A 27,190-nucleotide genomic window follows, 5' to 3' on the forward strand; every position below is an offset into this window, starting at 1 on the left:
AAATGTCCTTCAATTGCTTGTTCGAAGTTTCCACTTGTCTGTTTGTTTGGGGGTGATAAGCCGTGGACACTCTATGTTCAATTCCCAATTTCTTCAAGCATTTACCAAAGTCTTTGCCCGTGAAGTGTGTTCCTCCATCGCTTATCAAGATTCTCGGGACGCCATATCGAGGGAAGATTACCGATTTAATCATGTTTATGGACTCCTCCGTTGATGCCTTCCGACATGGCATAGCTTCAACCCACTTTGAAATATAGTCCACCATCACCAATATATGCTCAAATCCATGTGAGTTCACGAATGGTCCCATGAAATCGATTCCCCAGACATCAAATAGATCTATTTGCAAATTGTAGTTCAATGGCATGGCATTCCTTTGCGAGATATTCCCCATTCTTTGGCATTCCGGACAAGTCGAAACAAATCTTTTCGCATCTTCATGCATCTCGAGCCAATAGAATCCACTAGCCCATACCTTAGCTTGAGTTCTAAAGTGCCCATAATGTCCTCCATATCCCGACGAGTGACACTTCCTTAGAACTTCTTCACGTTCCTCCCTCGGTATGCATCTTCTTAGGACTCCATCTTCTCCATATCTATATAAGTATCGGTGGATCCCAATAGTATTTTCTTCTTTCTGCGATCACTCTTTTCTTTGCATTCTTGTCCAAGTGATCCAAGGGCATCCCTTTTATTGCCCTTATTATTTCATTCATCCAACTATCTTTGTCAAGAATTCTATATAGGTGATCATCTCTCATTTGATCCTCGATAGGTTCTTTTCCATCATCTCCATGGTTCATCCTTGATAAGTGATCAGCCACAACATTTTCTGCCCCTTTCTTGTCCCTTATCTCCACATCGAATTCTTGTAGCAATAGGATCCATCGAATCAAGCGTGGTTTAGCATCTTTCTTGGACAAGAGATACTTGATTGCCGCATGGTCGGTATAAACTATCACCTTTGAATTTACTATGTATGATCTGAATTTTTCGAAGGACGAACACCACGGCAAGCAATTCTTTCTCCGTTGTTGCATAATTAAATTGGGCTTCATTGAGAGTCTTGCTTGCGTAGTAGATAGCATTTACCTTCCCCTCTTTCCTTTGTCCAAGAACGGCTCCTACGGCGTAGTCGCTCGCATCACACATGATTTCAAAGGGTAGATTCCAATCCAGAGGTTGTATGATAGGAGCACTTATGAGGGATTGCTTGAGTGTTCGAAATGTGTGAAGGCAATCACTATCGAAGATGTATTCCACATCTTTCTGGAGAAGTTGTGTCAATGGCTTGGTGATTTTTTTAAAATCCTTTATGAACCTCCTATAGAATCCAGCATGACCGAGGAAGCTCCTCAAAGATTTGATGTCCGTAGGTGGTGGCAATTTCTCCACGGTTTCTATCTTTGCTCTATCCACCTCTATCCCTCTCTCGGAGATAACATGACCGAGAACAATTCCTTCTTTCATCATGAAATGACACTTCTCCCAATTAAGCACAAGATCAACCTCTCCACATCTTTTAAGAACTTTCTCCAAATTTGCCAAGCAATCATCAAAGCTAGTACCATGCACCGAGAAGTCATCCATGAATACCTCCATAATCTCTTCTATGAAATCCGAAAATATAGCCATCATGCACCTTTGAAAAGAAGCGGGCGCATTGCACAATCCAAAAGGCATCCTCCGATATGCAAAAGTTCCATACGGGCAAGTAAACGTGGTCTTATGTTGATCATCCGGATGAATAGGTATTTGGAAGAATCCCGAGTATCCATCAAGGTAACAAAAGTGTGAATGCTTTGCCAACCTTTCTAACATCTCGTCAATGAATGGTAGTGGAAAATGATCCTTCCTCGTTGCCTTATTCAATTTTCTATAATCGATGCACATCCTCCATCCCATGATGGTTCTTTGCGGTATCAATTGCTCCTTCTCATTTTTCACAACCGTGAGTCCTCCCTTCTTCGGAACGCAATGCACGGGGCTTACCCATTCACTATGTGGCACGGGGTATATTATTCCGGCATTCAACAATTTGATAACCTCCTTCTTCACCACATCACGCATAGCATGGCTCAACCTTCTTTGATGCTCTACCACCGGCTTGTATTGCTCCTCGAGTTGTATACGATGTGTACAAAAAGCGGGGCTAATACCTTTCAAGTCGTTAATCGAGTAGCCGATCACCTTTTTGTGCTTCTTCAATAAATTCAGCAACTTCTCCGTCTCTTCCGGGCTCAATTCGTCGCTAATAATCACCGGAAAAGTCTTGCCATCTCCCAAAAATTCATATTTCAATCCCTTGGGGAGTGGCTTCATCTCAACCTCGGGCGCACCATTCTCTTCTTGTTCTAACTCTCCAATGTCTTCAAATTTTTCTTCCTCCAAATTCTCGTGTTGCGGCTTCAACTCTTCCATTGTTTCCACTAGTTCTCCATCTTGATCATCTTGAGCGTCTCCATTCTCCAAAGCGCATTGGAGAGGATCCCTGAAAGAATCAATGGAACGAATGCTCTCTACCTCTTCGTTATCAAGAGGTAGAGGTGAAGCAAAAGACGGGTTTGAATGAAATTCGAATGAGCGCTTCTCTCCATCTAGATCAAAAGTGACAATCCCTTTTCCAACATCTAGAACAGCATTTACTAATTTGAGAAAGGGTTTTCCAAGGATTATGCCTTCATGCTCATCATCACTAGCATTAATCACAAAAAAGTCGGTAGGAATTTTTTTACCCGCTTATAGCAACATTTAGATTTCTAAGCACTCCTAGCGGTTTGATTAATCTACCATCTCCCATGATCAATTTAATGATTGTGGCATCTAGGTTCGATGTTTCATTAAAAAGCTCAACATAAACTTTGGAACTCATCACACTAACATGGGCGCCAACGTCACATAAAACACTGCAACATTTTGTTCTGTCTATCATGCAATCAACACGAGGTGTGAGTGATGGGTTACCTTCACCTTGATCGCTTCCAATCGCATATACTTGGGCTATGTGCGCGTAGGGTGACGATTCCGAGTTCACTCCCAGGGTCCTTTTGAATTCCAGCACTTCGTCTAAGTCAATCTCTTCCTCTTTTTCTTCAAAAAGTTTCCGAATAATATCACCGGTCGATTCCTTGCCAAATGTATATCCTGTGTGATTATCCGGCGGGAAGTCTTCCGCTATCACCTTCGCCATTCCTCGCTGATTTGGATGCAGGTCTTGCTTTGTCGAACATTCTTCCAAAGTCAATTGGTATCCAATCCATTTGCTCGAATTCCCTTAGCGATTTGGCGGTGCCCATGGTTCTTCCTTTCTTTTCCGGGTCAGTCTTTCATTGCGCTCCGGATCGATGCTTCTTCATCGTGGTTTGTCTCTATGACTTTCCCATGCTTCGGTTGTTCTTCCCTTACTTCCGTATGTCTCTTTTCTGAAAATTCCAGCAAGCACCCGCACTTGAGATTCTTCCTCGGAGCTTGCCGAACATCGTTTTTCCCAATCTCTTCGCATGGCCGCACCCTTGCTGATTTTTTGTAGGAGTTGGGCGGCTTCCGTGAGTGTTTTCTCCATGAGACCTCCTCCTGCACACATTTGAACAAATTGCATGCACTCGGGGGTTAGGGAGAAGTAAAAGATATGCAAGAGTACTTCACCGGAAAATCCGAGCTTTGGTCCTTGTTCAATCAATCCATTGAATCTATCCCATGCTTGATCTATCCCTTCTTCTTCTCCTTGCGCGAAGTTGATCACTTGCTTCCGAATATGTTGAACCTTGCTTAATGGAAAGAACCGCTCGCAAAATTTCCTCATCAAGTCATCCCAATTTCCTTTTACCTCGAAGGATGCAAGTGCAAACCATCTTCTCGCTTCTTCCGCAAGTGAGTATGGGAAAAGATTCCATCGAAACCAAGCTAGCGGAACTCCGTCTTATTGTACTATGTTGCATAGCATTGTGAACCACTTGATATGTCTATATGGGTTGTCCGTCTCTTCTCCTCTAAAGGGGTTTGCCGCCGCCATCTTGATGATTTGAGGCTTGATTTCGTACTCGGTGGCTCGCAACACCGAATCTGATTTTTGCATGTCGAAGTCCTCCGATCGCGGGCTTGCATAATCCCTTAGTGATTTTTCTCCTTCCTCCATGTGTTGAATGAGATGGCCCATCTAGACAATCAAAACAAAAACAAAAACAAAAATTTTCTAGGGAAAAGGTTAGGTGTTAGTAACCAACAAAATTAATACAAAGTTAAACAGTACCAAAATCACTTGTTCCCCGGCAACGGCGCCAGAAAAGCTTGTTGACGCTTCTTAAAGCGCCAATTTATGTACCGCAAGCGCATGGATCGTGTAGCTTTTCCCTTAGAGTATTCCCGCAAGGTTTATCAATCCACGGAACAAGTGTATTACTATGCTTAACTAAGCACTAATGATGTTGGTAAAAGATCTATATTGAGTGTTTGAGTGTGAAATAGATCTAATCTAACCAATCTAATCTAATCTAGACTAGTGAGCAATGATAGATGTGTGCACAAGATATGAAGAGCATTTGTCCATAGGGTCTAGGATCACTAGAGATGTAATCGCCAAGCAACGAAGAACAGATCTAATCTATCAAAGGTGTGTTCCAAGATCAAAACCTTTCCCTCCCGCATACTGTTACTACACGAGGATAATCGGTAACGAATCAACAAGAACACGATAGTTGATGTAATCTAAGTAAACCATGCAAGAGCAAAGCAAACCCAAAGCCAAGTCGCGAACTATTAGGCATCAAAGCATCATCAACAAGAATCATGATAGATCAATCTCATAAAGGATTCGGCAATTACAACTCAAGATCTCCTTACAACCCCATGAACAAACGAGGACTTTACCCCATGAAGCTAAGCGAAGCGTAGTCGATCATGGTGACGAAATCTCTGGCAAGGGATGGATCCCTTGATGTCCTCCAACTTGCAGCGGCGCCGAGGGACGATGAGGCCTCCGGTGTCACCTTTCTCTTGTGTCTAACTCGAATGTATCTCTGGATGCTCTTCTCTGCGATCTCTGCGATGCTCCCGCGATCCCCCCGCTCTTTGACGGCGGCTTCGGGGTATTTATAGGCAGATATGGTCGGTGGTTTTGGTAAAACATAGATTAGGGTTGACGCATACTTCGTGCTGAAGAAAACCGAGACCGATTGGGCTCCGAAAAGGGCTAGGCCGGCCGGCCCAAGGACTCCAGGCCGGCCGGCCTGGGCCTTTTCTGGCCCCTTTCGGTCCCATCTTTCGCGTGTTGAATCTTCCTCTTATTCCTCATCTTAGCCTAGTTGTAACCATGCGTCAAAACATCTCCGAAAATGTCCAATTTCCTATCAAAATGCAACATGCTCCAAAATCCAGGACAAAATCGAAAATGGTCAAATTCGGGTGCCAAGTGGCGAGTTAGTACATGAATCATCCCGAAAAATTTACCAAAACAACTCCTAATCATATAGTAAAATGGGTACTTAAGGAGCGCCAACATGGACAATGCCGAGGTCACCTTTATGCCAGAGACCGAGGCATTCAGGTACGAGGTCGGCCTCGAGCACTTCGTGTAGGGACACATGATGCGCGAAGGGCCCGAAAACTCTATCTTTATGTGTTACCTGCGGGTACGATAGGGAGATCGAGCTTCCATGCCTGAGACTCTCTCTCTACTTGGTGAAAAGCCTAACCTTGCAGATGGAGAAGAAGGAGCCCGCACGACATAGTGTTCCAGGTCCACAGACGAGAAGTAGAACCCGGCAAGACCAACAAGCCAGAGCAGGACCATCACGTCAAGTACCCCCGGCCCCCACTACTGCACAGCCCGGACCATCTACTCAGAACATGAGCTTCGAGGAAGCATATGGTTACTATGCCTATGGCGACCCGAGCTCATTCCAGGCCGGCAGTAGTGGGTATGCCGGTGATCAAGGCCCTTACTACCCCCCAGGTATGCATTCGTCTTATGGTCCACACGTGGGTCCTTTGGCATTAGCACGCTTCAACTATGAGGACCCGATCATGCGGAGCATCTCCGACCTCTCGAGCCAGATCACCACCCTTGGCACACAGCAACAGCAGATGCAGGACACCATAGCACACAACACCCAGCTGTCTCAGCAGAGCTAGGGGTTAACATCGGCCATGCATTATGATGTCTCCAACGTCTTCCTCCACCTGGGGCTGGACCATCAACCATCCCAGCCATACTATCATCCCCAGCAGTACCAGCAGCCCGAACAAGAAGACAATGATGATGAGGACGAGGAAGAGGAAGAGGAAGAAGACCCCGACGAGGAAGAGCGTGACTCCGATGAGGAGGACTGAGCTTCTTCGAAGCTTGGGGGGGTCGTATCGCTAGGTAAGTCACCATATCCTGACCGCTTTTCAGTAGCCATGCCATAATAAATAAATAAGTATATAAAAAAATTCTCATGTTTGAATAAAAATATGAGTGGAAATCCATGTAAGCTCTTGCTTGGAAATGATTAATAGTTGCCATGTTCATGCCCCGTATGTGCCTCGTTTACAGCTTTTTACTCTCCTAGTACATGAGCTAGTTGGCACATTTTAGTTCCACTGAAAAATGGTTGAGTGGAGGCATGAGTTTAATTTCCAAAGTTTATGTTGTTGCGGGATTCGAGATAGCCCAAACCGGATTTAAAACTGCTTGCTCTAATAGGGAACCTCTCGGAATCTTTCAAAAACTAAAATTTTGGTGAAGGTTTCCCCATGGCTATAATGACCCATCCAAAGCCTTTTATATTACATAAACCAAAATGAGCTATCTTGTGTTATCATGAGCTTTGCCGAATGGTGTGTCCGTTGAGGAAATGGAACTTGTCATCTGCCGATCTATCTCCTTCATGTACCCATCATTTGCTAGCCTCAAAATGTCTGGCCTGTCAATCATCCACTCCGGGTATTGACTTCCACCGCCAGACACCATTACCCAGTCATCCCATACAAGGTCTTCCCATCATGAAACTCCAAAGATGTTAGATTCATATCAGCAAAAGAGAGTGGGGATTATTCTCTAAAAAAAAGAGTTTGAAAATGAGAGAAAAAAATCCCACTCTCCCAAAGAGTTGCAAACAAGGAGTTCAAATAAAAGACCAAATTCCCTTTCCAATTGTGAGTCCATCTCCTTCCATCCCATTGACATTCCACAAGACCAGAATTTGGTTGAGTTCCAATCCTTCATGGATCACCATTCGGATCGGCAATATAGGTAACCAAGGTATGCAGCACTCTCCCTACCCATGAACTCCACATATCAGCCTTAGAGGTAGGAAAAAGAGGGTCAAAACTCTGACCCCATGTGAGGATCATACACTTTGAGTGACTCAAGAGTACCATTGCAAAACCTGAATTTCTTTTGAAAAATCTTGCAAAACTCCGAGCTAGGAACTTGAACAAGCAGAAGAAAACATTCCGGTGAAGGTTGTTCAGTCCTTCAACTGCTCAAGACCAAGGGATGAAAACAAATACGCCCCATCCTCCAGAACCTTAGGTATGAGCCAACTTACTCATAGTACATACGGGACAAGTAATATGCTGTGCACAAGGTACCTGCAGGGTGTGAACATTGATGCAACTCCTGATGCACCGAGCCTCAGTATGAGCTTTGCTCGAGGACAAGCAAAAGTTTAAGCTTGGGGGGTGTTGACGGTCATTATTTCACATTCTGACCGTCAACTTCTCGAGAATAAATTGAGCTTTACACTATGTTCCATTCATATTTTATTTAATTCTAATAAGTTCCACAAGTTTTGGATGAGTTTTGATTGCAGGTGAATACATGCCAAAAATGGGCGAAACTGGGCAAAATCCCAGGCCGACCGGTCTCTCCTAGGCCGGCCGGCCTGGCACCCCCACACACAGTGCCACTCCTTCAGTCCATGGGCAATGTGACATGTTCAAGTACATCTGAGTCGAGGATTGGATGTCGGTTCAATCGAATGGACCGAAAGGCTTGCATGAGGATCAAAGGACCCACAATCTAGTGAAACAACATGTCCAAGTCAGTGATCTAGCACCCTGGAGTAATCACAAGAGTCAAGTCACAACGTCGGTGGAACGGAGGGCTAGCACATGCCAGAGAGAGGCCGGCCAGCCTGGCCTTGCCTTGCGTATGAGCTACACATGCTAAACCGACTCCAGCAGAATATCACAGACGTCCATGCAAAGGCGGTGGCCAGATGGCCACACCCCCAGGCCGGCCGGCCTCGGGGAGGCCGGCCTGCCCCACCTTGTAGCCACTCAGATCCCGGCTTTTCGTGGAAGTTAAGCTCAACTGTCACAACCGCCTTCAAATGACGCCACGTGCTTCACCTGCTCAGAACCAACCCTGGAGTTGTAACACACACCATTGGAGCTCATTCTCTCTTCACTTTCTAGAGTAGGATTAGTAGTTTGGGAGTTAGAGTCGAGTCGAGCTTGCTCGGGAATCCGGAGTCCTCGGAAGTCTGGTATACCTCTTGTATCCTTCTTTCAAAGTTATTAATATAAGTTATCTTCTCTACTTTTCTGAGTCAGCTTTACTTTCCACTTTCTTTTATCTTCTCGAGTCTGAGTGTTTAGCTCAAGCGCAGAAGTTGTATCCTTTAGCTTAGGTTAAGTTATCTCTCTGATAGTCGGGAATCTATCTTACGGGTTTTCTCGCCCGGACTAGAGTATCTCAAGTTAGTGCTCTAGGTTGAGGGAGATTTCTCTCGAAGGCCTCGAGAGAAATCCTAGCACCGAGTGCAGACGTGGTGTCTGAGCTTAGTGTTAGCTAGAATGTGTGTTCCACCCCACAATACCATTGTGGTAGGCGGCAGGTGCTTTCATAGCAGTAGTGCTGACTGCCGTTGGACTCCCTTCTCATCCCAGTTTGAGTCCTTCCCTGAGGCCGCCGAAGTAAGCTCTACCTTCCCGAAGATTAGTTAGATAGTTAGTCTGATCTAGAGAGGCTATCTCGATAGTTCATAAGTGTATCAGGTGTCTTATCTCGCTCGTTGTCCTCCCAGCTGCTACCTCTCTAAGGAGTTGAGTCTCCGTGTGTCACTCAGTCATAGACTGGCCACTTATCTTATCCTTATATCTGGCTTACCACCGTCGAGTTCATCGGTTGATTAAGCTAGTATGGTTATCATTCGATTTACGATACTCTTTACCATAGTGCTTCCCTGAGAAAAATATGATACCCTAGAATACTCCATGGTGAAGTGCTATAGCGGTGATTCTGTGTGCTTGCGGAATTAATATTCTATTGGGGCATAAGAAACGCCAACACTAACCGTAACACGATTACAGAGTTTGATGACATGTATGTGATCTACCACTTCCACCAATGCCTCCATAGCATCAAACTATGGAGGAAGATGTTTGAAAGCAACCCCAAGACTGTCTCTGACATGATGGCCATCGTCAACAAACACGCCGACATGGAGGAGGCTGAGCACGCTCACTATCGTCACAAGGATCGCCGTGACCCCATCAACCGTTCTCAACAAAGGGATTCCTGAGTGCAAGCGCGTCCCCAACAACACCATCACTGTCGCCGATCAGCCCTAGCAGCGCACCTCCCTCAACCAGGAGGAGCTCGATAGGCTCCTTGATGCCAAGTGCCCTTGGCACAATGATGCCAACCACACGGCACGTGAGTGCCGCGCCCTCTCCAACAGCGTCACCCAGAAAGAGCCCAAGCGACCCTGGCCGGGTAGCTCCAGAAGCTCCCGTAGCCGCGGCTGTAGAAACCGTTTGCCCAGGCGAGACGACGACAATGTGCAAGGCAACAGATCACCCGGCAACTTTCAGGAGGAAGAATGGGTGGTCAACATCATCTTCGGAGGTTCCAGCATGCCGTCCTGCCGGCGTAGCATCAAGCTGCACAACCGCGATGTCAACTCGGTGTTCAGACACCCGGTTGAGTCCCTCCTCTGGTCAGAGATCCCCATCACCTTCGACCGATGCGACCAATGGGTACACCTACCCAGGCCGGGTGCTTACCCCCTCGTGGTGAACTCGGTGATCCACCAGATCCGTCTAGCCAGGGTCCTTATCGACAGAGGCAGCACCCTCAACATCATCTTCGCCAAGACCCTGGAGGACATGGGTTTCGATATGACCAAGCTGGTCCCCTCAGACCAGGCTTTCTACGGCATCATCCCGGGTGCTGGCTCGATGTAACACCCTAATTTAAATTTCAGCTTTTATTAATAAATTTAATTGGCTTTATTTAATTTTCTAAGGTTTATTGTGTTAGACTTGCATTTAAATCTCAATTTTTGTTCTATAAGTAATTAAAATTTTATCATAGGTTTAATTTTGTTGTTGCATCATGCTAGGAGCATTGTTTTACTTGTTTGAGTGTTAGAGTGGAATTCAAATCCAAGTTTGAGTTCAACTAGTTTTGGTTGAGTTGATTAGGAACTAGAATTAGAAAAGAGAAGAAAAATAGAAAATCCAAACCCAACAAGCCAACCAGACCCGGCCCGAAATCCTCTCAGGCAGCCCAGCCCTTTTCCTCCTTTCTCTCTCTCTCCCTGCGGCCCGCTCCCAATCCCGGCCTGCCCCGCAATCCGCCTAGCTCTCCCCTCATCCCGCTCGGCCCAGCAAGTCCCTGCGGCCCAACTCGCTCCAGCCCGCGCGAACGCGCTCGCCCGGCCCAGCAAACACCTCACCCCGCCAGCGCATCGTCGCCCCGACCCGCCGGTCCCACCTGCCAGCACTCATGCGCGTCGCTGTGTCTCAGCCAACCTGGGCCCGCTGGTCAGCCCCGTCCCCTTCCTCCGGATCCCGCTCGCGCAACGGCCGCGCCGCGTCATCCTGCAATCCTCGCCGGGGATTGCCTTCCCCAACTACGCCGATATCTCCGGCGCCCCCCCTTTAAACCACCCCACGGACCCCCCGCATCCTATCCCGATAGCGCCACCACGCCCAAACCCTAGCTGCCACGCTCTCTGCGCCGGAGCAAATCCCCTGCGACGCCGTGATTCCGCCGCTCCGCCGCACCGGGGCCCCGTCCAAGGAGCGCACCGGCTCCGACTCGACTTTTGGAGCTTCCCCGGGCCCGCTACACTCCACTCCGGCCTCTGCAACGACCCATCCCCGAACGTCGCCCCATCACCGCCGCCGGTCGAAGTCGCCGGGCCTCTACGCTGCAAGTCCGACCGCCTCGACCCCTCGGTGAGCTGCGCCCCAACCCCCTCTTGCTTCTGCACTATTTGCCGTAGCCAAGGCACACCCTAGGCGCCAGAATGCGCGCACGCCGGCAAGCCCGTCCGCTCAGAGCCGCCGCCGTCCACGCGTGCGCAGCTCCGAGCACCACCGTGCCCCGCTAAGGCCCTGGGTGGATTACGCATACCGTGAAGTCCACCCCAGACCCAAGTCCGGGTCTATTTGACCCCCGGAGGGCCGGAAGCGGTGTACTCCGGTGAGCTTCCGCGCTCCGCCTCCGCGGGAGAAGAACTCCGGTCACCCGCGCCGCCCATATCGCGCTCAAACAGATCCTGGCCGACCGATCCGAAACAAGCAGCCCTGATTAGATCGAGTCTCCCTCAGATCTAAGCCACTAGATCTAGATCCAACGGCCCTAATCTGTGCGTACCGGTTCGGCCTGGAATGTTTTGTTAAAAAGTCCCTGGCTTTTCTCTGATTCAACCCGCGGTCCTGAGTTATTCAAAAATAATTACAGATTAGGTCTGTTTTATTCACTTAAGCCCCTGAGCTTTCCCAAATTAGTACCCACCAGTCCAGCGCTTGTTCTTTTACGAGTTAGACCCTGGAGTTAACGGTTAATTATGTTTAGGCCCTCAGTTTTTGCAGAAAACCCCCTGGAACTTAGTTTTTCTCGCAGATAAGCCCCTAGATTTTGTTTTTAGCCTAGATTATGCGTTTTAACTCTGTTTTAAGCGTTCTTTATGTCCACGCGATCGTTTTAATGCGTAGAATAGTTTTAGACTAGTTTAATGTGCTGTTTTTATGTATTGATGTACTGTTTCTTAGCTTTTGTTAGTGTTTGCTTGTATGCTTATTATTGTGCATTGTTTTGGCCATGTGTTCGTGAGTAGACGTTGATCCATCTGAGGAGCCCTAGTACCAGTACCCGGAGCAGCCGTCTTCTGAGCAGTTTGAGCTGACAGCAGGAGCAGTACGAGGACGGCAAGTATAACATGAACAACCTATCACTTTTAAATACAACTTCATACTGCACTTTAATAATGTATGCCTATAAGGACTTCCTAGCCACTTTATATCCTTTATATATATATCTTTGGGTTGCATTTTGGTTAGTTGTGCTAGGTGCCGCACTAAAACACTCTGGTCCTTTTTAATTAATTTGATTAATGGTTTACTTAAACTTAATTCTGAGAGTGGCCCTCTGTGCTTCGTGCTTGGGTGGCTCACGTCTCGTTAAAATATGGTTTTTGTAGAAACATGGTTTAGGGGGCCAGCACGGTGCTTAGTGCTTGGTTGGCCACTCTCCATAAGGACCTGGTTCATAGAGCGACAATCTGGGACAACAGCGCTACCACAAGGCTAGAATGGGATAGACTTGGCGTAATAATTAGATATTTTTGGTTTGGAGTAACTTACCTACGGGGCAGGGGCGGTAAGCTTCTATGGCCCTCGTGCTGAGTGGCCTCGTCTGTGCTTCGTGTCTTGACGACCACTAGACCTGCTCCATAGTCGCCGATCCACCCTCGCGGTTACTCCCTACCAACGAGATTCTTTGTAAAGGCCTCGTAGTGAGTTTGCTAGTCATCTCACCTAAGGAAGTGTGATGAACAACTGGCGTAGCTCACGACTTGTGGGTAAAGATGTGCAACCTCTGCAGAGTGTAAAACTGGTATACTAGCCGTGCTCACGGTCATGAGCGGACCTAGATCCTCCTTTTGATTAGTGGGGTTATCAACTTCCGACGAGGGAGGTGCCTCTTGGGGTTACCTTGGTGGTTTCGGTTTGGTTCTCAGTAGTAACATGATTAATTTTGATTAATTACTATGTAACTGGGTTTTATGGTAATTCATCAACTTGTAGTAAATAGCTTTAATAAAATTTTGCCAAGACTTAAAAGCTAATGCAGTTGAGTCAGCCAACCTTAGAGCCTCATAGTTTGTGTTATACTTGTTGAGTACAAGTTGTGTACTCAGTCTTGCCTCTTCCCTACTTTTTCCTCTTGGTTACGCTACTGCTGCTCTGTTCCTGCCGACGCGAGGGAGTTCGCTCAGCGCTACCAGGACTACGAGGACTTCTAGGCGTTTCGTCTCCCAGTCGACGTCCCTGTGGCGCCCTGCTCAGCTTCGGAGAGTTCTTTTTGTATTTGTACTTCGCTTCCGCTGTATCAGACATTTTTATCATTAATGTAATAAATAACATTCGTATTTGCTTTATTATATCTTTTTACGTGATGTGTGCTGTGATATACTGTTCATTCTGTTGTATATACGTGTGACTTGATCCTGGCACGTATATGATTGCTCGGTTTATGTCCTTTTATAAACCGGGTGTTACAGAGTGGTATCAGAGCCGTATCGACTGTAGGACGAAAGCCTAGATAGAACTGGTCGAGTTTTAGGACTTCTTCTCTCTTAGCCTTGTCTGCTGAAACTATTTTACTATTATACCCCTTAAATTCTATGACTTTTACCCTTCTTGCCTTGATTTCTCTCTCTGAAGAATAGTTTTCGTAGATTTTGGCCTGAATCAGTCACCTGACCACCATGAGTATCAGCTAGGTGACCCTTTTATAATATTACGATAGCACGATCCGCGACGCGTTGTGTTAGTCGAGTCGTATGTTAAACTCGGCTAAGTCGTGAAAATTGTCTGCTTGTTATTATGCTACATGTTTGATTTGGATTTTTGAATGATTGCATAGCTTAGTAGTTTAAATTTGTTTAAAGAAAAATCACTCTTATGTTAAGTTAACTAATTAATAAAATGGATTAGATCAGTTGGGGGTAAAACAGTCCACTCTATCCTGTCTACTTTATCATGGCTGAGTCTTTTTCCGCAAAGAGTTATCATATCCATCTGAATTTATTCCTGCAATATCCTTACTCGTGAAATCTTTTGTCCAAAATCAGATGGTGAACACCAGGCGTGGTTCTGACCAGCAGGGGCAGAACAACCAGGGGCAGAACACCCAGGGGACCGGGATCCCGATGCCTCCGCCTTTGACTCCGGAGCAGTACTTCCAGCTCCAGATGCAGATGATGGCCACCCTGAACAACACTAGTTCAGGCACTTCAGCAGGCTCACACTCAGCCTCCGCCTCCTCCACCGCCTGCAGCCTCGCGACAGGCGTGCTGAGTTCCTGAGGGGTCACCCGCCGATGCTTTCTCACACGTCCGACCCTCTTCAGGCTGACGACTGGCTCCGTGCAGTGGAGCGCCAGCTGGACATCGCCCAGTGTGATGATCGTGAGCGCGTCTTGTACGCAGCAGGACAGCTGCGAGGAGCAGCTTTGGACTGGTGGGAGTCCCACCCAGTCCAGGACCGCGAGGCTCTCACTTGGCTCCAGTTCTGGGAGCGGTTCCACAGCCACAACGTCCCCGCGGGCGTTATGAAGATGAAGCAGAAGGAGTTCCTTGCACTAAAGCAGGTAATCTCAGATATAATCATTCAGCGTTTCCTTTTGAGCTAATACCCCTTGAGCTATCTTTCTTAGTCATGAATTAATCTTTCGATATCTATCTATCTTTTTCACTTCAGGGGACTATGACGGTCACGGAGTATCGTGATCGTTTTTTGTAGCTTGCTCGCTACGCCCCTGCCGATGTTGTGGATGACCGCAAGAAGCAGGAGCACTTCATGGAGGGTCTTGAGGACTACCTCCAGTACGCGCTGCTCAACCTCCGCTTCGACGACTTCAACCATCTGGTTGACAGCACGCTCAACACTGAGTGCAAGCACTTGGAGATGGAGGACAAGAAGAGGAAGATTGTCCCCGTTGCTTCCGGCAGCAACACCCGTCCTCGCCTCCAGCCGCCTCAGCAGTACCAGCAGCAGCAGTACCGGCCTCCCCAGTAGTACCAGCAGAGGCCGCAGCAGTACCCGCCTCGACAGCAGTAGCAGGCAGGTCAGGGCCCGTGGTTACCGGCACCTCCGCCTCGTGCTCCACCAGCTCCGCCAGCACCTCAGGCTCCACGGCAGGCAGCTCCTCCTCCCGGACAGCAGGCTCAGGGACCCCCTCGCACCTGCTATCACTGCGGCCAGCCGGGGCACTACGCCAACACTTGCCCCCGGAAGGCGCAGGCGGGACAGCAGGGGCGCCCAGCTCAGCCCAGGGCGCCAGCACAGGGTCGGGTGAACCACGTGACGGCCGAGTCAGCGGCCGAGGCTCCTAACATGGTTATTGGTACAGTTCATGGTCAACTCTCACCCCGCTACAGTGCTTTTCGATACCGGTGCTACTCATTCTTTCATTTCCAAGTCATTTACCGAGAAGCATGGTATACCAGTTTCTTGTATGAGGACAACTATGGTAGTTACCTCACCTGGGGGCCAGATACATACATGTTCTATATGCTCCAGAGTTAGTATTGTCATAAAGGGGGTAGAATTCCGCACTGGCTTGATAGTTATTGACTCCTCGAGGATAGATGTGATTTTGGGCATGGAGACACTTACCAGATGGGGAGTCCGTATTGATTATGCTCAGCGGACAGTTCACTTGTCAGCATCTGATGGCCAAGAGGTGACAGTCAGTGCTTCAGAGCCTTCTGGATTTCTTCATCAGATAGAGGCTAGACCCACGGACGGTATTCGCGTGGTGTCTGAATTCTCGGATGTCTTTCCGGATGATTTGCCAGGTATGCCGCCTGAACGCGACATTGAGTTTTGTATTGATCTCTTGCCTGGCACAGCTCCTATTGCAAAGCGGCCCTACCGTATGGCACCTATAGAGCATGAAGAAGTCAAGAAAACTATTGATAAGTTGCTAGCCAAGGGCTATATCCGTCGCAGCTTCTCTCCTTGGGCTTTTCCATTGTTGCTGGTAGATAAGAAGGATGGCTTCGAAGAGGATGTGTGTCGATTATCGGGAGCTGAATGCAGTTACGATCAAGAACAAGCATCCACTGCCCCGTATTGAGGATCTCTTCGATCTGCTTCGAGGTGCTCGTATATTCTCGAAGATTGATCTTCGTTCGGGTTATTTTTAGCTGAGGATCCATCCTGAGGATATTCCGAAGACGGCATTCACCTGCAAGTATGGGCTATATGAGTATACAGTCATGTCCTTCGGCTTGACTAATGCCCCGGCTTTGTTCATGCATCTGATGAACATGGTCTTCATGGATTATCTGGATGTCTTTGTGGTGATTTTCATTGATGATATTCTGATCTTCTCCAAGACAGAGGAAGAGCATGAAGAGCATCCTGAGGCTCGTGTTGCAGAGATTGAGAGAGCATTAGCTGTATGCTAAGTTCAGCAAGTGTGAGTTCTGGATTGACGAGGTTCCATTCCTCAGGTCATGTTATCTCTCAGGGAGGCATTGCTGTTGATCCGAGCAAGGTGAAGGATGTGCTCGAGTGGGAGACACCGCAGACAGTAAAGGAAGTCAGGTCATTCTTGGGCTTAGCTGGATATTATCGGAGGTTCATTGAGAATTTCTCCAAGATCGCGAAGCCTTTGACTTCTTTGCTGGAGAAAAATGTGGCTTTCATGTGGACTGATGAGCGTCAGAGGGCCTTTGATGAGCTGAAGAAAAGGTTGACTACGGCGCCAGTCCTGACTCTGCCAGACCAGACGAAGAGGTTCACGGTATATTGTAATGCTTCGAAGGATGGTCTAGGGTGTGTTCTGATGCAGGAAGGCAGAGTGATTGCTTATGCTTCACGTCAGTTACTTCGGCATGAGCTGAACTATCCCACACATGATCTTGAGTTAGCCGCAGTCGTGCATGCTCTGAAGATTTGGAGGCATTACTTGTATGGACAGCGGTGTGATATCTACACTGATCACAAGAGCCTCAAATACATTTTCACGTAGAATGAGCTGAAGATGCGGCAGAGAAGATGGCTAGAGTTAGTCAAGGACTATGACATGGAGATTCACTATCATCCGGGCAAGGCCAATGTTGTAGCAGATGCTCTGAGCAGGAGAAGCTATGTCAACATGGCCGTGGCTTTCCAGATGCCTCCAGAGTTATGCGAGGAGTTTGAGCAGTTGAGTCTGGGCTTCTTGCATCATACATCCAGTGCAGCGTTTGAGGCAGTACCGACTCTAGAGTCAGAGATCAGGCAGCATCAGAAAGAAGATGAGAAGCTGCAGGAGATCCAGTGAGTTGCTCAAGAAGGGCAAGGCCCCACATTTCAGAGAGGATGATCAGGGTACCTTGTGGTACAAGAACCGGATGTGTGTGCCAGAAGTGAATGATCTCCGGAAGTTGATTCTGAGTGAGGCCCATGATACAGCTTACTCTATTCATCCGGGCAGCACGAAGATGTACTATGATATGAAGGAACTGTTTCTGGTGGTATGGGATGAAGCGTTCAGTGGCAGAGTACGTGGCTATTTGTGACACCTGTCAGCGTGTCAAGGCTGAGCATCAGAGGCCAGCAGGTTTGTTACAGCCTTTGAAGATTCCAGAGTGGAAATGGGAGGAAATCACTATGGACTTCATTGTTGGATTGCCTCGTACTCAGAAAGGGTACAACTCCATATGGGTAGTAGTGGATCGTCTGACGAAGGTTGCTCACTTCATTCCAGTGAACACTACTTACTCCGGTGCTAGACTTCCAGAGTTGTACATTCTCTCGAATTGTCTGCTTACATGGTGTGCCCAAGAAGATCATATCTGACAGAGGGTCTCAGTTCACTTCTCAGGTTCTGGGAGCAGCTTCATGATTCGCTGGATACGAAGCTGCGTTTCAGTACGGCTTATCACCCTCAGACAGATGGGCAGACAGAGAGAACCAACCAAGTGTTGGAGGATATGCTGAGAGCTTGTGCCATTCAGTACGGTACTAGTTGGGATAAGTGCCTGTCTTATGCTGAGTTCTCTTATAACAACAGCTATCAGGCCAGTCTGAAGAAGTCCCCCTTCGAGGCATTGTATGGCAGAAAGTGCAGGACTCCCCTCTATTGGGATCAGATTGGTGAGAAGCAGCTCTTTGGCCCTGAGATCATAGATGATGCAGAGCAAATGGTTCAGGCTGTGCAAGAAAATCTGAGGATTGCACAGAGCAGACAGAAGAGCTATGCTGATGGCAAATGGAGAGATCTGACCTTCAGTGTCGGTGATTATGTGTACCTGAAGGTGTCTCCGATGAGGGGAATCCGCAGATTCAATGTCAATGGGAAGTTAGCACCTCGGTATGTGGGTCCATTCAAGGTGCCAGAGAGGAAAGGCGAAGTTGCTTATCGCCTGGAGTTACCTCTCAGCCTCTCAGGAGTTCACGATGTCTTCCATATATCTCAGCTGAAGAGGTGTCTGCGAGTACCCGAGGAGCAGGCACCACTGGATGGAGTAGATGTGCAGGAAGATCTGACATATACTGAGCATCCGGTGAAGATTCTGGAGACATCAGAAAGGGTTACTCGGAACAAGCGCATCAAGATGTGCAGAGTTCAGTGGAGTCACCATAGTGAAGCTGAGGCTACATGGGAGCGACAAGATGAGCTGAGGAAGACATATCCAGATCTCTTTGCTAGCCAGCCCAGCTACTCGGGGACGAGATTTCTTTAAGGGGGTAGGGTCTGTAACACCCTAATTTAAATTTCAGCTTTTATTAATAAATTTAATTGGCTTTATTTAATTTTCTAAGGTTTATTGTGTTAGACTTGCATTTAAATCTCAATTTTTGTTCTATAAGTAATTAAAATTTTATCATAGGTTTAATTTTGTTGTTGCATCATGCTGGAGCATTGTTTTACTTGTTTGAGTGTTAGAGTGGAATTCAAATCCAAGTTTGAGTTCAACTAGTTTTGGTTGAGTTGATTAGGAACTAGAATTAGAAAAGAGAAGAAAAATAGAAAATCCAAACCCAACAAGCCAACCAGACCCGGCCCGAAATCCACTCAGGCAGCCCAGCCCTTTTCCTCCTTTCTCTCTCTCCCTGCGGCCCGCTCCCCATCCTGGCCTGCCCCGCAATCCGCCCAGCTCTCCCCTCATCCCGCTCGGCCCAGCAAGTCCCCACGGCCCAACTCGCTCCAGCCCACGCGAACGCGCTCGCCCGGCCCAGCAAACACCTCACCCCGCCAGCGCGTCGTCGCCCCGACCCGCTGGTCCCACCTGCCAGCACTCACGCGCGTCGCTGTGTCTCTACCAACCCGGGCCCGCTGGTCAGCCCCGTCCCCTTCCTCCGGATCCCGCTCGCGCAACGGCCGCGCCGCGTCATCCCGCAATCCTCGCCGGGGATTGCCTTCCCCAACTACGCCGATATCTCCGGCGCCCCCCTTTAAACCATCCCACGGACCCCCCGCATCCTATCCCGATAGCGCCGCCACGCCCAAACCCTAGCTGCCATGCTCTCTGCGCCGGAGCAAATCCCCTGCGCCGCCGGGATTCCGCCGTTCCGCCGCACCGGGGTCCCGTTCAAGGAGCGCACCGGCTCCGACTCGACTTTTGGAGCTTCCCCAGGCCCGCTGCACTCCACTCCGGCCTCTGCAACGACCCTCTGCTCTATTTCCCGTAGCCAAGGCACAACCTAGGCGCCAGAACGCGTGCACCCCGGCGAGCCTGCCCGCTCAGAGCCGCCGCCGTCCATGCGTGCGCAGCTCCGAGCACCACCGTGCCCCGCTAAGGCCCTGGGTGGATTACGCATACTGTGAAGTCCACCCCAGACCCAAGTCCGGGTCTATTTGACCCCCGGAGGGCCAGAAGCGGCGTACTCCGGCGAGATTCCGCGCTACGCCGCCACGGGAGAAGAACTCCGGTCACCCATGCCGCCCATATCACGCTCAAACAGATCCTGGCGCCCGATCCGAAACAAGCGGCCCTGATTAGATCGAGTCTCCCTCAGATCTGAGCCACTAGATCTAGATCCAACGGCCCTAATCCGTGCATACCGGTTCGGCCTGGAAGTTTTGTTAAAAAATCCCTGGCTTTTCTCAGATTCAACGCGCGGTCCTGAGTTATTCAAAAATAATTACAGATTAGGCCTGTTTTATTCACTTAAGCCCCTGAGCTTTCCCAAATTAGTACCCGCCATCCAGCGCTTGTTCTTTTACGAGTTAGACCCTGGAGTTAACGGTTAATTACATTTAGGCCCTCGGTTTTTGCATAAAACCCCCTGGAACTTAGTTTTTCTCGCAGATAAGCCTCTAGAACTTGTTTTTAGCCTAGATTATGTGTTTTAACTCTGTTTTAAGCATTCTTTATGTCCACGCTATCGTTGTAACGCGTAGAATAGTTTTAGACTAGTTTAATGTGCTATTTTTATGTATTGATGTACTGTTTCTTAGCTTTTGTTAGTGTTTTCTTGTATGCTTATTATTGTGCATTGTTTTGGCCATGTGTTCGTGAGTAGACGTTGATCCATCTGAGGAGCCCCAGTACTAGTACCCGGAGTAGCCGTCTTCTGAGCAGTTTGAGCAGCAGCAGGAGCAGTACGAGGAAGGCAAGTATAACATGAACAACCTATCACTTTTAAATACAACTTCATACTGCACTTTAATACTGTATGCCTATAAGGACTTCCTAGCCACTTTATATCCTTTATATATATATATATCCTTGGGTTGCATTTTGGTTAGTTGTGCTAGGTGCCGCGCTAAAACACTCTGGTCCTTTTTAATTAATTTGATTAATGGTTTACCTAAACTTAATTCTGAGAGTGGCCCTCTGTGCTTCGTGCTTGGGTGGCTCACGTCTCGTTAAAATATGGTTTTTGTAGAAACATGGTTTAGGGGGCCAGCACGGTGCTTAGTGCTTGGTTGGCCACTCTCCATAAGGACCGGTTCATAGAGCGACAACCTGGGACAACAGCGCTACCACAAGGCTAGAATGGGATAGACTTGGCGTAATAATTAGATCTTTTTGGTTTGGAGTAACTTACCTGCGGGGCAGGGGCGGTAAGCTTCTATGGCCCTCGTGCTGAGTGGCCTCGTCTGTGCTTCGTGTCTTGACGCCCACTAGACCTACTCCATAGTCGCCGATCCACCCTCGCGGTTACTCCCTACCAACGAGATTCTTTGTAAAGGCCTCGTAGTGAGTTTGCTAGTCATCTCACCTAAGGAAGTGTGATGAACAACTGGCGTAGCTCACGACTTGTGGGTAAAGATGTGCAACCTCTGCAGAGTGTAAAACTGGTATACTAGCCATGCTCACAGTCATGAGTGGCCCAGATCCTCCTTTTGATTAGTGGGGTTATCTCCTTCCGACGAGGGAGGTGCCTCTCGGGGTTACCTTGGTGGTTTCGGTTTGGTTCTCAGTAGTAACATGATTAATTTTGATTAATTACTATGTAACTGGGTTTTATGGTAATTCATCAACTTGTAGTAAATAGCTTTAATAAAATTTTGCCTAGACTTAAAAGCTAATGCAGTTGAGTCAGCCAACCTTAGAGCCTCATAGTTTGTGTTATACTTGTTGAGTACAAGTTGTGTACTTACTCTAGTCTCTTCCCTACTTTTTCCTCTTGGTTACGCTACTGCTGCTCAGTTCCTGCCGACGCGAGGGAGTTCGCTCAGCGCTACCAGGACTACGAGGACTTCTAGGCATTTCGTCTCCCAGTCGACGTCCCTGTGGCGCCCTACTCAGCTTCGGAGAGTTCTTTTCGTATTTGTACTTCGCTTCCACTGTATCAGACATTTTTGTCATTAATGTAATAAATAACATTCGTATTCGCTTTATTATATCTTTTTACGTGATATGTGCTGTGATATACTGTTCATTCTGTTGTATATACGTGTGACTTGATCCTGGCACGTATATGATTGCTCGGTTTATGTCCTTTTATAAACCGGGTGTTACACTCGACTTCGGTCAGCAAGGTCACCCTCCCAGTCACCTGCAGCGCCCTCAACATCATCTTCGCCAAGACCCTGGAGGACATGGGCTTCGATATGACCAAGCTGGTCCCCTCAGACCAGGCTTTCTACAGCATCATCCCTGGTGTTGCCTCGACTTCAGTCGGCATGGTCACCCTCCTAGTCACCTTCGGCACTCGGGACAACTATATTACAGAGTCCATTATCTTTGAGGTGGCGCCATTCGAGACCACCTACCACGCCATACATGGGAGACCAGCTCTCACTAAGTTCATTACGATCCCGAACCACACGTATCTTCTCTTGAAGTTGTCAGCTCCAAACGGAGTCCTCTCCATCCGCGGCGACATTTAGACGTCTCACTCCAGCGAGACGAAAAACATCAACACTGCTAAAGCCTTGGAGAGGAGCAACAACCAGGCCCTAGTCGCCCAGGCGGCAAAGGACCTCACGAAGGACCAGCTCCGTATACCTTCCAATGACTCGGCGTCAGGGTCCCACCTCCACCCTGACAGCCAGTCGAAGGCAATCGTCCTCAGGGACGACCACCCTGACAAGACCGCTTTGATCGGGGCCGAGCTTGATTCCGCATAGGAACTCGCGCTCACCTCTTTCCTCCGCGCCAACTAGGAAATCTTTGCATGGAAGCCCTCTGACATGCCAGGCATACAGAGGGAGGAGGCTGAGCACTCCTTAGATCTCAACAAGAAGGCGCGGCCCGTCAAGCAACGGCTGTGTTGCTTCGCTCAAGATCGAAAGGAGGCTATTAGGGTAGAGGTAACCCGGCTCCTAGCCGCTGGTTTCATCCGAGAAGTCACACATCCAGATTGGCTTGCAAACCCAGTCCTTGTAAAAAAGAAAAACGGTGAATGGAGAATGTGTGTCGACTATACAGATCTCAACAAACACTGCCCTAAAGATCCCTTCCCTCTCTCGCGTATCGACCAGGTTGTTGACTCAAAAGCCGGATGCGCCCTCCTCTCTTTTCTTGACTGCTACTCTAGCTACCACCAGATCGCCCTGAAGAAGTCAGATCAAGAAAAGACCTCCTTCATCACGCCCTTTGGGGCGTACTGCTACAACACCATGACGTTCGGCCTCAAGAATGCAGGTGCCACGTACCAGAAGGCCATCCAAAAATGCCTCCAGGGGCAGATCGGGCGCAACGCCGAGGCCTACGTAGATGATGTCGTCATCAAAACAAGGTCCAATGATCAGTTTATTTCCAACCTCCAAGAAACATTTGAAAATCTCAGGATATTCAAATGGAAGCTAAACCCCATCAAGTGCGTGTTTGCCGTACCATCCGGGAAGCTACTTGGCTTCATCATAAGCAGCCGGGGCATCGAAGCCAACCCAACGAAGATCAACACTATCAGATTCATGAAGCCACCCAAGTGTAAGAAGGATCTGATGAAGCTTACAGGATGCATGGCGTCCCTCAGTCGGTTCATCAGCCAACTCGGCAACAAGAGCCTGCCCTTCTTCAAACTTCTCAGGAAGTCGGACAAGTTCGAGTGGAACGAGGAAGTTGCGGTAGGCTTTCAGCAGCTCAAGGACTTCCTCGCAACTCCACCCGTACTCACTGCTCCAGAAGATGGGGAGACGCTACTCCTCTACATCGTGGCAACCACGGATGTGGTCAGCACCACCCTAATTGTTCAACGAGATGAACCAGGCCATGTCTACAAGGTACAACGACCCGTCTACTTCATCAGTGAAGTTCTCGGCGAGTCCAAGCTGTGCTACCCCCAGGTGCAGAAACTCCTCTACGCGATACTCATCATGTCAAGGAAGCTGCACCACTACTTTTAGGTGCACAACGTCAATGTGGTCTCCTCCTTCCCACTCGGTGATATACTTCACAACAGAGACGCCAACGACCGGGTCATCAAGTGGTCGGTGGAACAAGGGGCCTTATCAATCGAGTTCCTTCCCCGCTCCACCATCAAGTCACAAGCCCTGGCCAACTTCATTGCCGAGTGGACAGAGATTCAGGACCCGCCACCCGACGAACGACCCGAGCATTGGATCATGTATTTCAATGGCGCCCTCAACCTCGATGGAGCCGGTGCAGGCATCCTCTTCATCTCTCCGAGAGGTGAGCAGCTAAAGTATGACATGTAGCTGCTCTTCAAGGCCACCAACAATGCGGCCGAGTACGTGGCCCTATTCCAAGGTCTCAGGATCGCGGCCTCCCTTGGCATCAAGAGGCTTCTCGCCTATGGCGACTCTAAAGTCGTCATCCAGCATGTCAACAAGGACTGGGAGTGCTCACAGGAAAAGATGGATGCCTACTGCAAGGAGATACGTAAGCTCGAGGCTCACTTCTACTCACTTCTATGGCTTGGAGTTCCACCACATCCTCCGAGACTACAACATGGCAGCTGATGTACTCTCCAAGCTGTGCTCCAAGTGGGCACTCATCCCAGCTGGAGTCTTCGTTCAGGCTCTCAACTCCCCCACAGTTAAGATCGAGGAGGCACCTCCTACTAAGCCTGACCTAGTGCCAGCCCTAGGCCAGGAAGTACTGGTCGCCAATCCAGATTGGCGAGCCCTGATACTCGACTTCATCATCAACAACAAGTCCTATCTGAAGGACAAGGAGCACGAGCGACTCGCCCGCTGAGCTGCAAACTACGTTGTCATCGGAACCGAGCTGTTCAAGCGCTTGGCCTCCTTAGGAACCCTCTCCAAGTGCATCTCCCAGCAAGACGGAGTATGACTCCTTGGCGAGATCCACTCAGGAATATGCGGAAACCACGCAGGAGCGTCAACCCTGGTTGGCAAAGCCTTCAGATCAGGCTTCTACTGGCCGATGGCCCTGGCCGACGCCCAGGTCATCATCAGATGATGCCCCGGGTGCCAGTTCTTCTCCAAGCAGCAGCACATCCCGGCTCAGGCCCTGTGGACTATCCCTCCATCCTGGCCATTCGCCTGTTGGGGACTCGACTTGGTGGGACCACTCAAGGCGGCACAAGGCGGCTATACCCATATATTCGTCGCCATTGACAAATTCACCAAGTGGATCAAGGTGAGGCTAGTCTTATCTACTTCAGGAGCCAAGGCAGCCGAGTTCATTGAAGAAATAACACACAGGTTCGGAGTGCCCAACCGGATCATTACAGACTTGGGCTCTTACTTCACCGGATCCGAATTCTGGGACTTCTGCCAGGAAAGCTGCATCGATGTATACTACGCCTCCGTGGCTCACCCATGATGCAATAGCCAGGTGGAACGCGCTAATGGCTTGATCCTTCAGGGGTTCAAAGCCAGAATATTCGATCCAATCGAAAAATACGGCTCCAAGTGGATCCAAGAACTACCCAGAGTAGTATGGGGGCTGCGCACGCAGAAAAGTCGGGCCACCGGCTACTTCCCCTTCTTCATGTTCTACGGTTCTGAGGCTATCGTCCCGATGGATATTGCCTTTGGTGCTCTACACACCCAGAACTATGACCAAGGCAAGGCCGAAACAACTCGGCGAACCGATCTCAACTCGGCTGAGGAGCACCGTCTAACGACAGCCCTCCAGCACGCCCGGTACGAGCAGCAGCTTCGTCGTTATCACAACAAAAATATCCAGCAGCACGACTTCAACATCGGTGACCTACAGGATCCAGCGCGATGATGGCACGGATGTGGGCAACCCATGGAACATCGAGCACCTTCGTCGCTTCTATCCGTAGAAGAATAATGAACAAAGATGTAACACCTGGTTTATAAAAGGACATAAACCGATCAATCATATACGTACCAGGATCAAGTCACACGTATATACAATAGAATGAATAGTATATCACAGCACATATCACGTAAAAAGATATAATAAAGCGAGTACGAATGTTATTTATTACATTAATGACAAAATGTCTGATATAGAGTATGCGGAAGCGTAAAACATATACGAAGTCTCTCGGAAGCTGGGCACCATAGGGACGTCGACTGGGAGACGAACGCCTAGAAGTCCTCGTACTCCTGGTAGTTCTGGGTGAACTCCCTCGCATCGGCAGGAACTGAGCAGCAGTAGAGTATCCCAAAAGAACAAGAGGAAAAAGTAGAGGAGGCAAGTGTGAGTACACAACTTGTACTCAACAAGTGTAACACAAACTATGAGGCTCTAAGGTTGGCTGACTCAACTGCATTAGCTTTTAAGTCTTGGCAAAATTTTATTAAAACAAATTACTACAAGTGGATGATTTACCATAACCCAGTTACATAGTAATTAATCAGAATTAATTATGAACTACTGAGAACCAAACCAAACCAACCACCAAGGTAACCCCACTAATCAAAAGGAGGATCTGGGCCGCTCATGACCGTGAGAACGGCTAGTATACCAGTTTTACACTCTGCAGAGGTTGCACATCTTTACCCACAAGTCGTGGGCTACGCTAGTTGTTCATCACACTTCCTTAGGTGAGATGGCTAGCAAGCACACTACTAGGCCTTTACAAAGAATCTCGTTGGTAAGGAGTAACCGCGAGGGTGGATCGGCGACTATGGAGCAGGTCCATTGGGCATCAAGACACAGACGCATAGACGAGGCCACTCAGTACGAGGGCCATAGAAGCTTACCTCCCCTGCCCCGCAGGTAAGTTACTCCAAACCAAAAAGACCTAATTAGTAAGCCAAGACCGTCCCATTCCAGTCTTGTGGTAGCGCTGTTGTCCTAGGTTGTCGCTCTATGAACCAGTCCTTATGGATAGTGGCCAACCCAGAACTAAGCACCGTGCTGGCCCCTAAACCATGTTTCTAGCAAAAACCAATTTTTAACGAGACGTGAGCCGCTCAAGCATAGATCACATAGGGCCACTCCTAGAATTAAGTTGCATATACCATTAATCAAATTAATTAAAAATGACCAAGTGTGTTATAGCGCGGCACCTAGCACAACTAACCAAAATGCAACCCAAGGGATATATATAAGGTAATAAAGTGGCTAGGAAAGTCCTTATAGGCATACAGTATTAAAATGCAGAATGAAAATGTATTTAAAGGTGATAGGTGTTGTTCATGTTATACTTGCCTTCCTCAAAGTTCTCCTGCTGCTCAAACTGCTAAGAAGGTGGTGGTTGCTCTGGGTACTGGTACTGGGGCTCCTCCGGTAGCTCAACGTCTACTCACGAACACATGGCCAGAAACAAGGCAACAATATAAACATACATGCAAACAAAGGCTAACACTAAGAAATAGTACAACAATACATAAAAACAACAAGAAAAACCAAGCTAGAACTATTCTATGCATTTCAACGATCGC

At 48.4% G+C, this 27,190-nt stretch overlaps 1 protein-coding gene across 1 annotated transcript; it reads left to right on the forward strand.

Annotated features, from left to right (window-relative positions):
* The first annotated feature begins 24,152 nt into the window (after positions 1-24,152).
* On the forward strand, positions 24,153-24,557 carry LOC120695215. The gene has a single exon (XM_039978510.1). The coding sequence runs from the start codon at positions 24,153-24,155 to the stop codon at positions 24,555-24,557; it is 405 nt and encodes a 134-aa protein (XP_039834444.1).
* Positions 24,558-27,190: the final 2,633 nt, after the last annotated feature.

The sequence above is a fragment of the Panicum virgatum genome, chromosome 2K (genome assembly GCF_016808335.1).
Source record: "Panicum virgatum strain AP13 chromosome 2K, P.virgatum_v5, whole genome shotgun sequence".
In the NCBI taxonomy this organism is placed as follows: Eukaryota; Viridiplantae; Streptophyta; class Magnoliopsida; order Poales; family Poaceae; genus Panicum; species Panicum virgatum.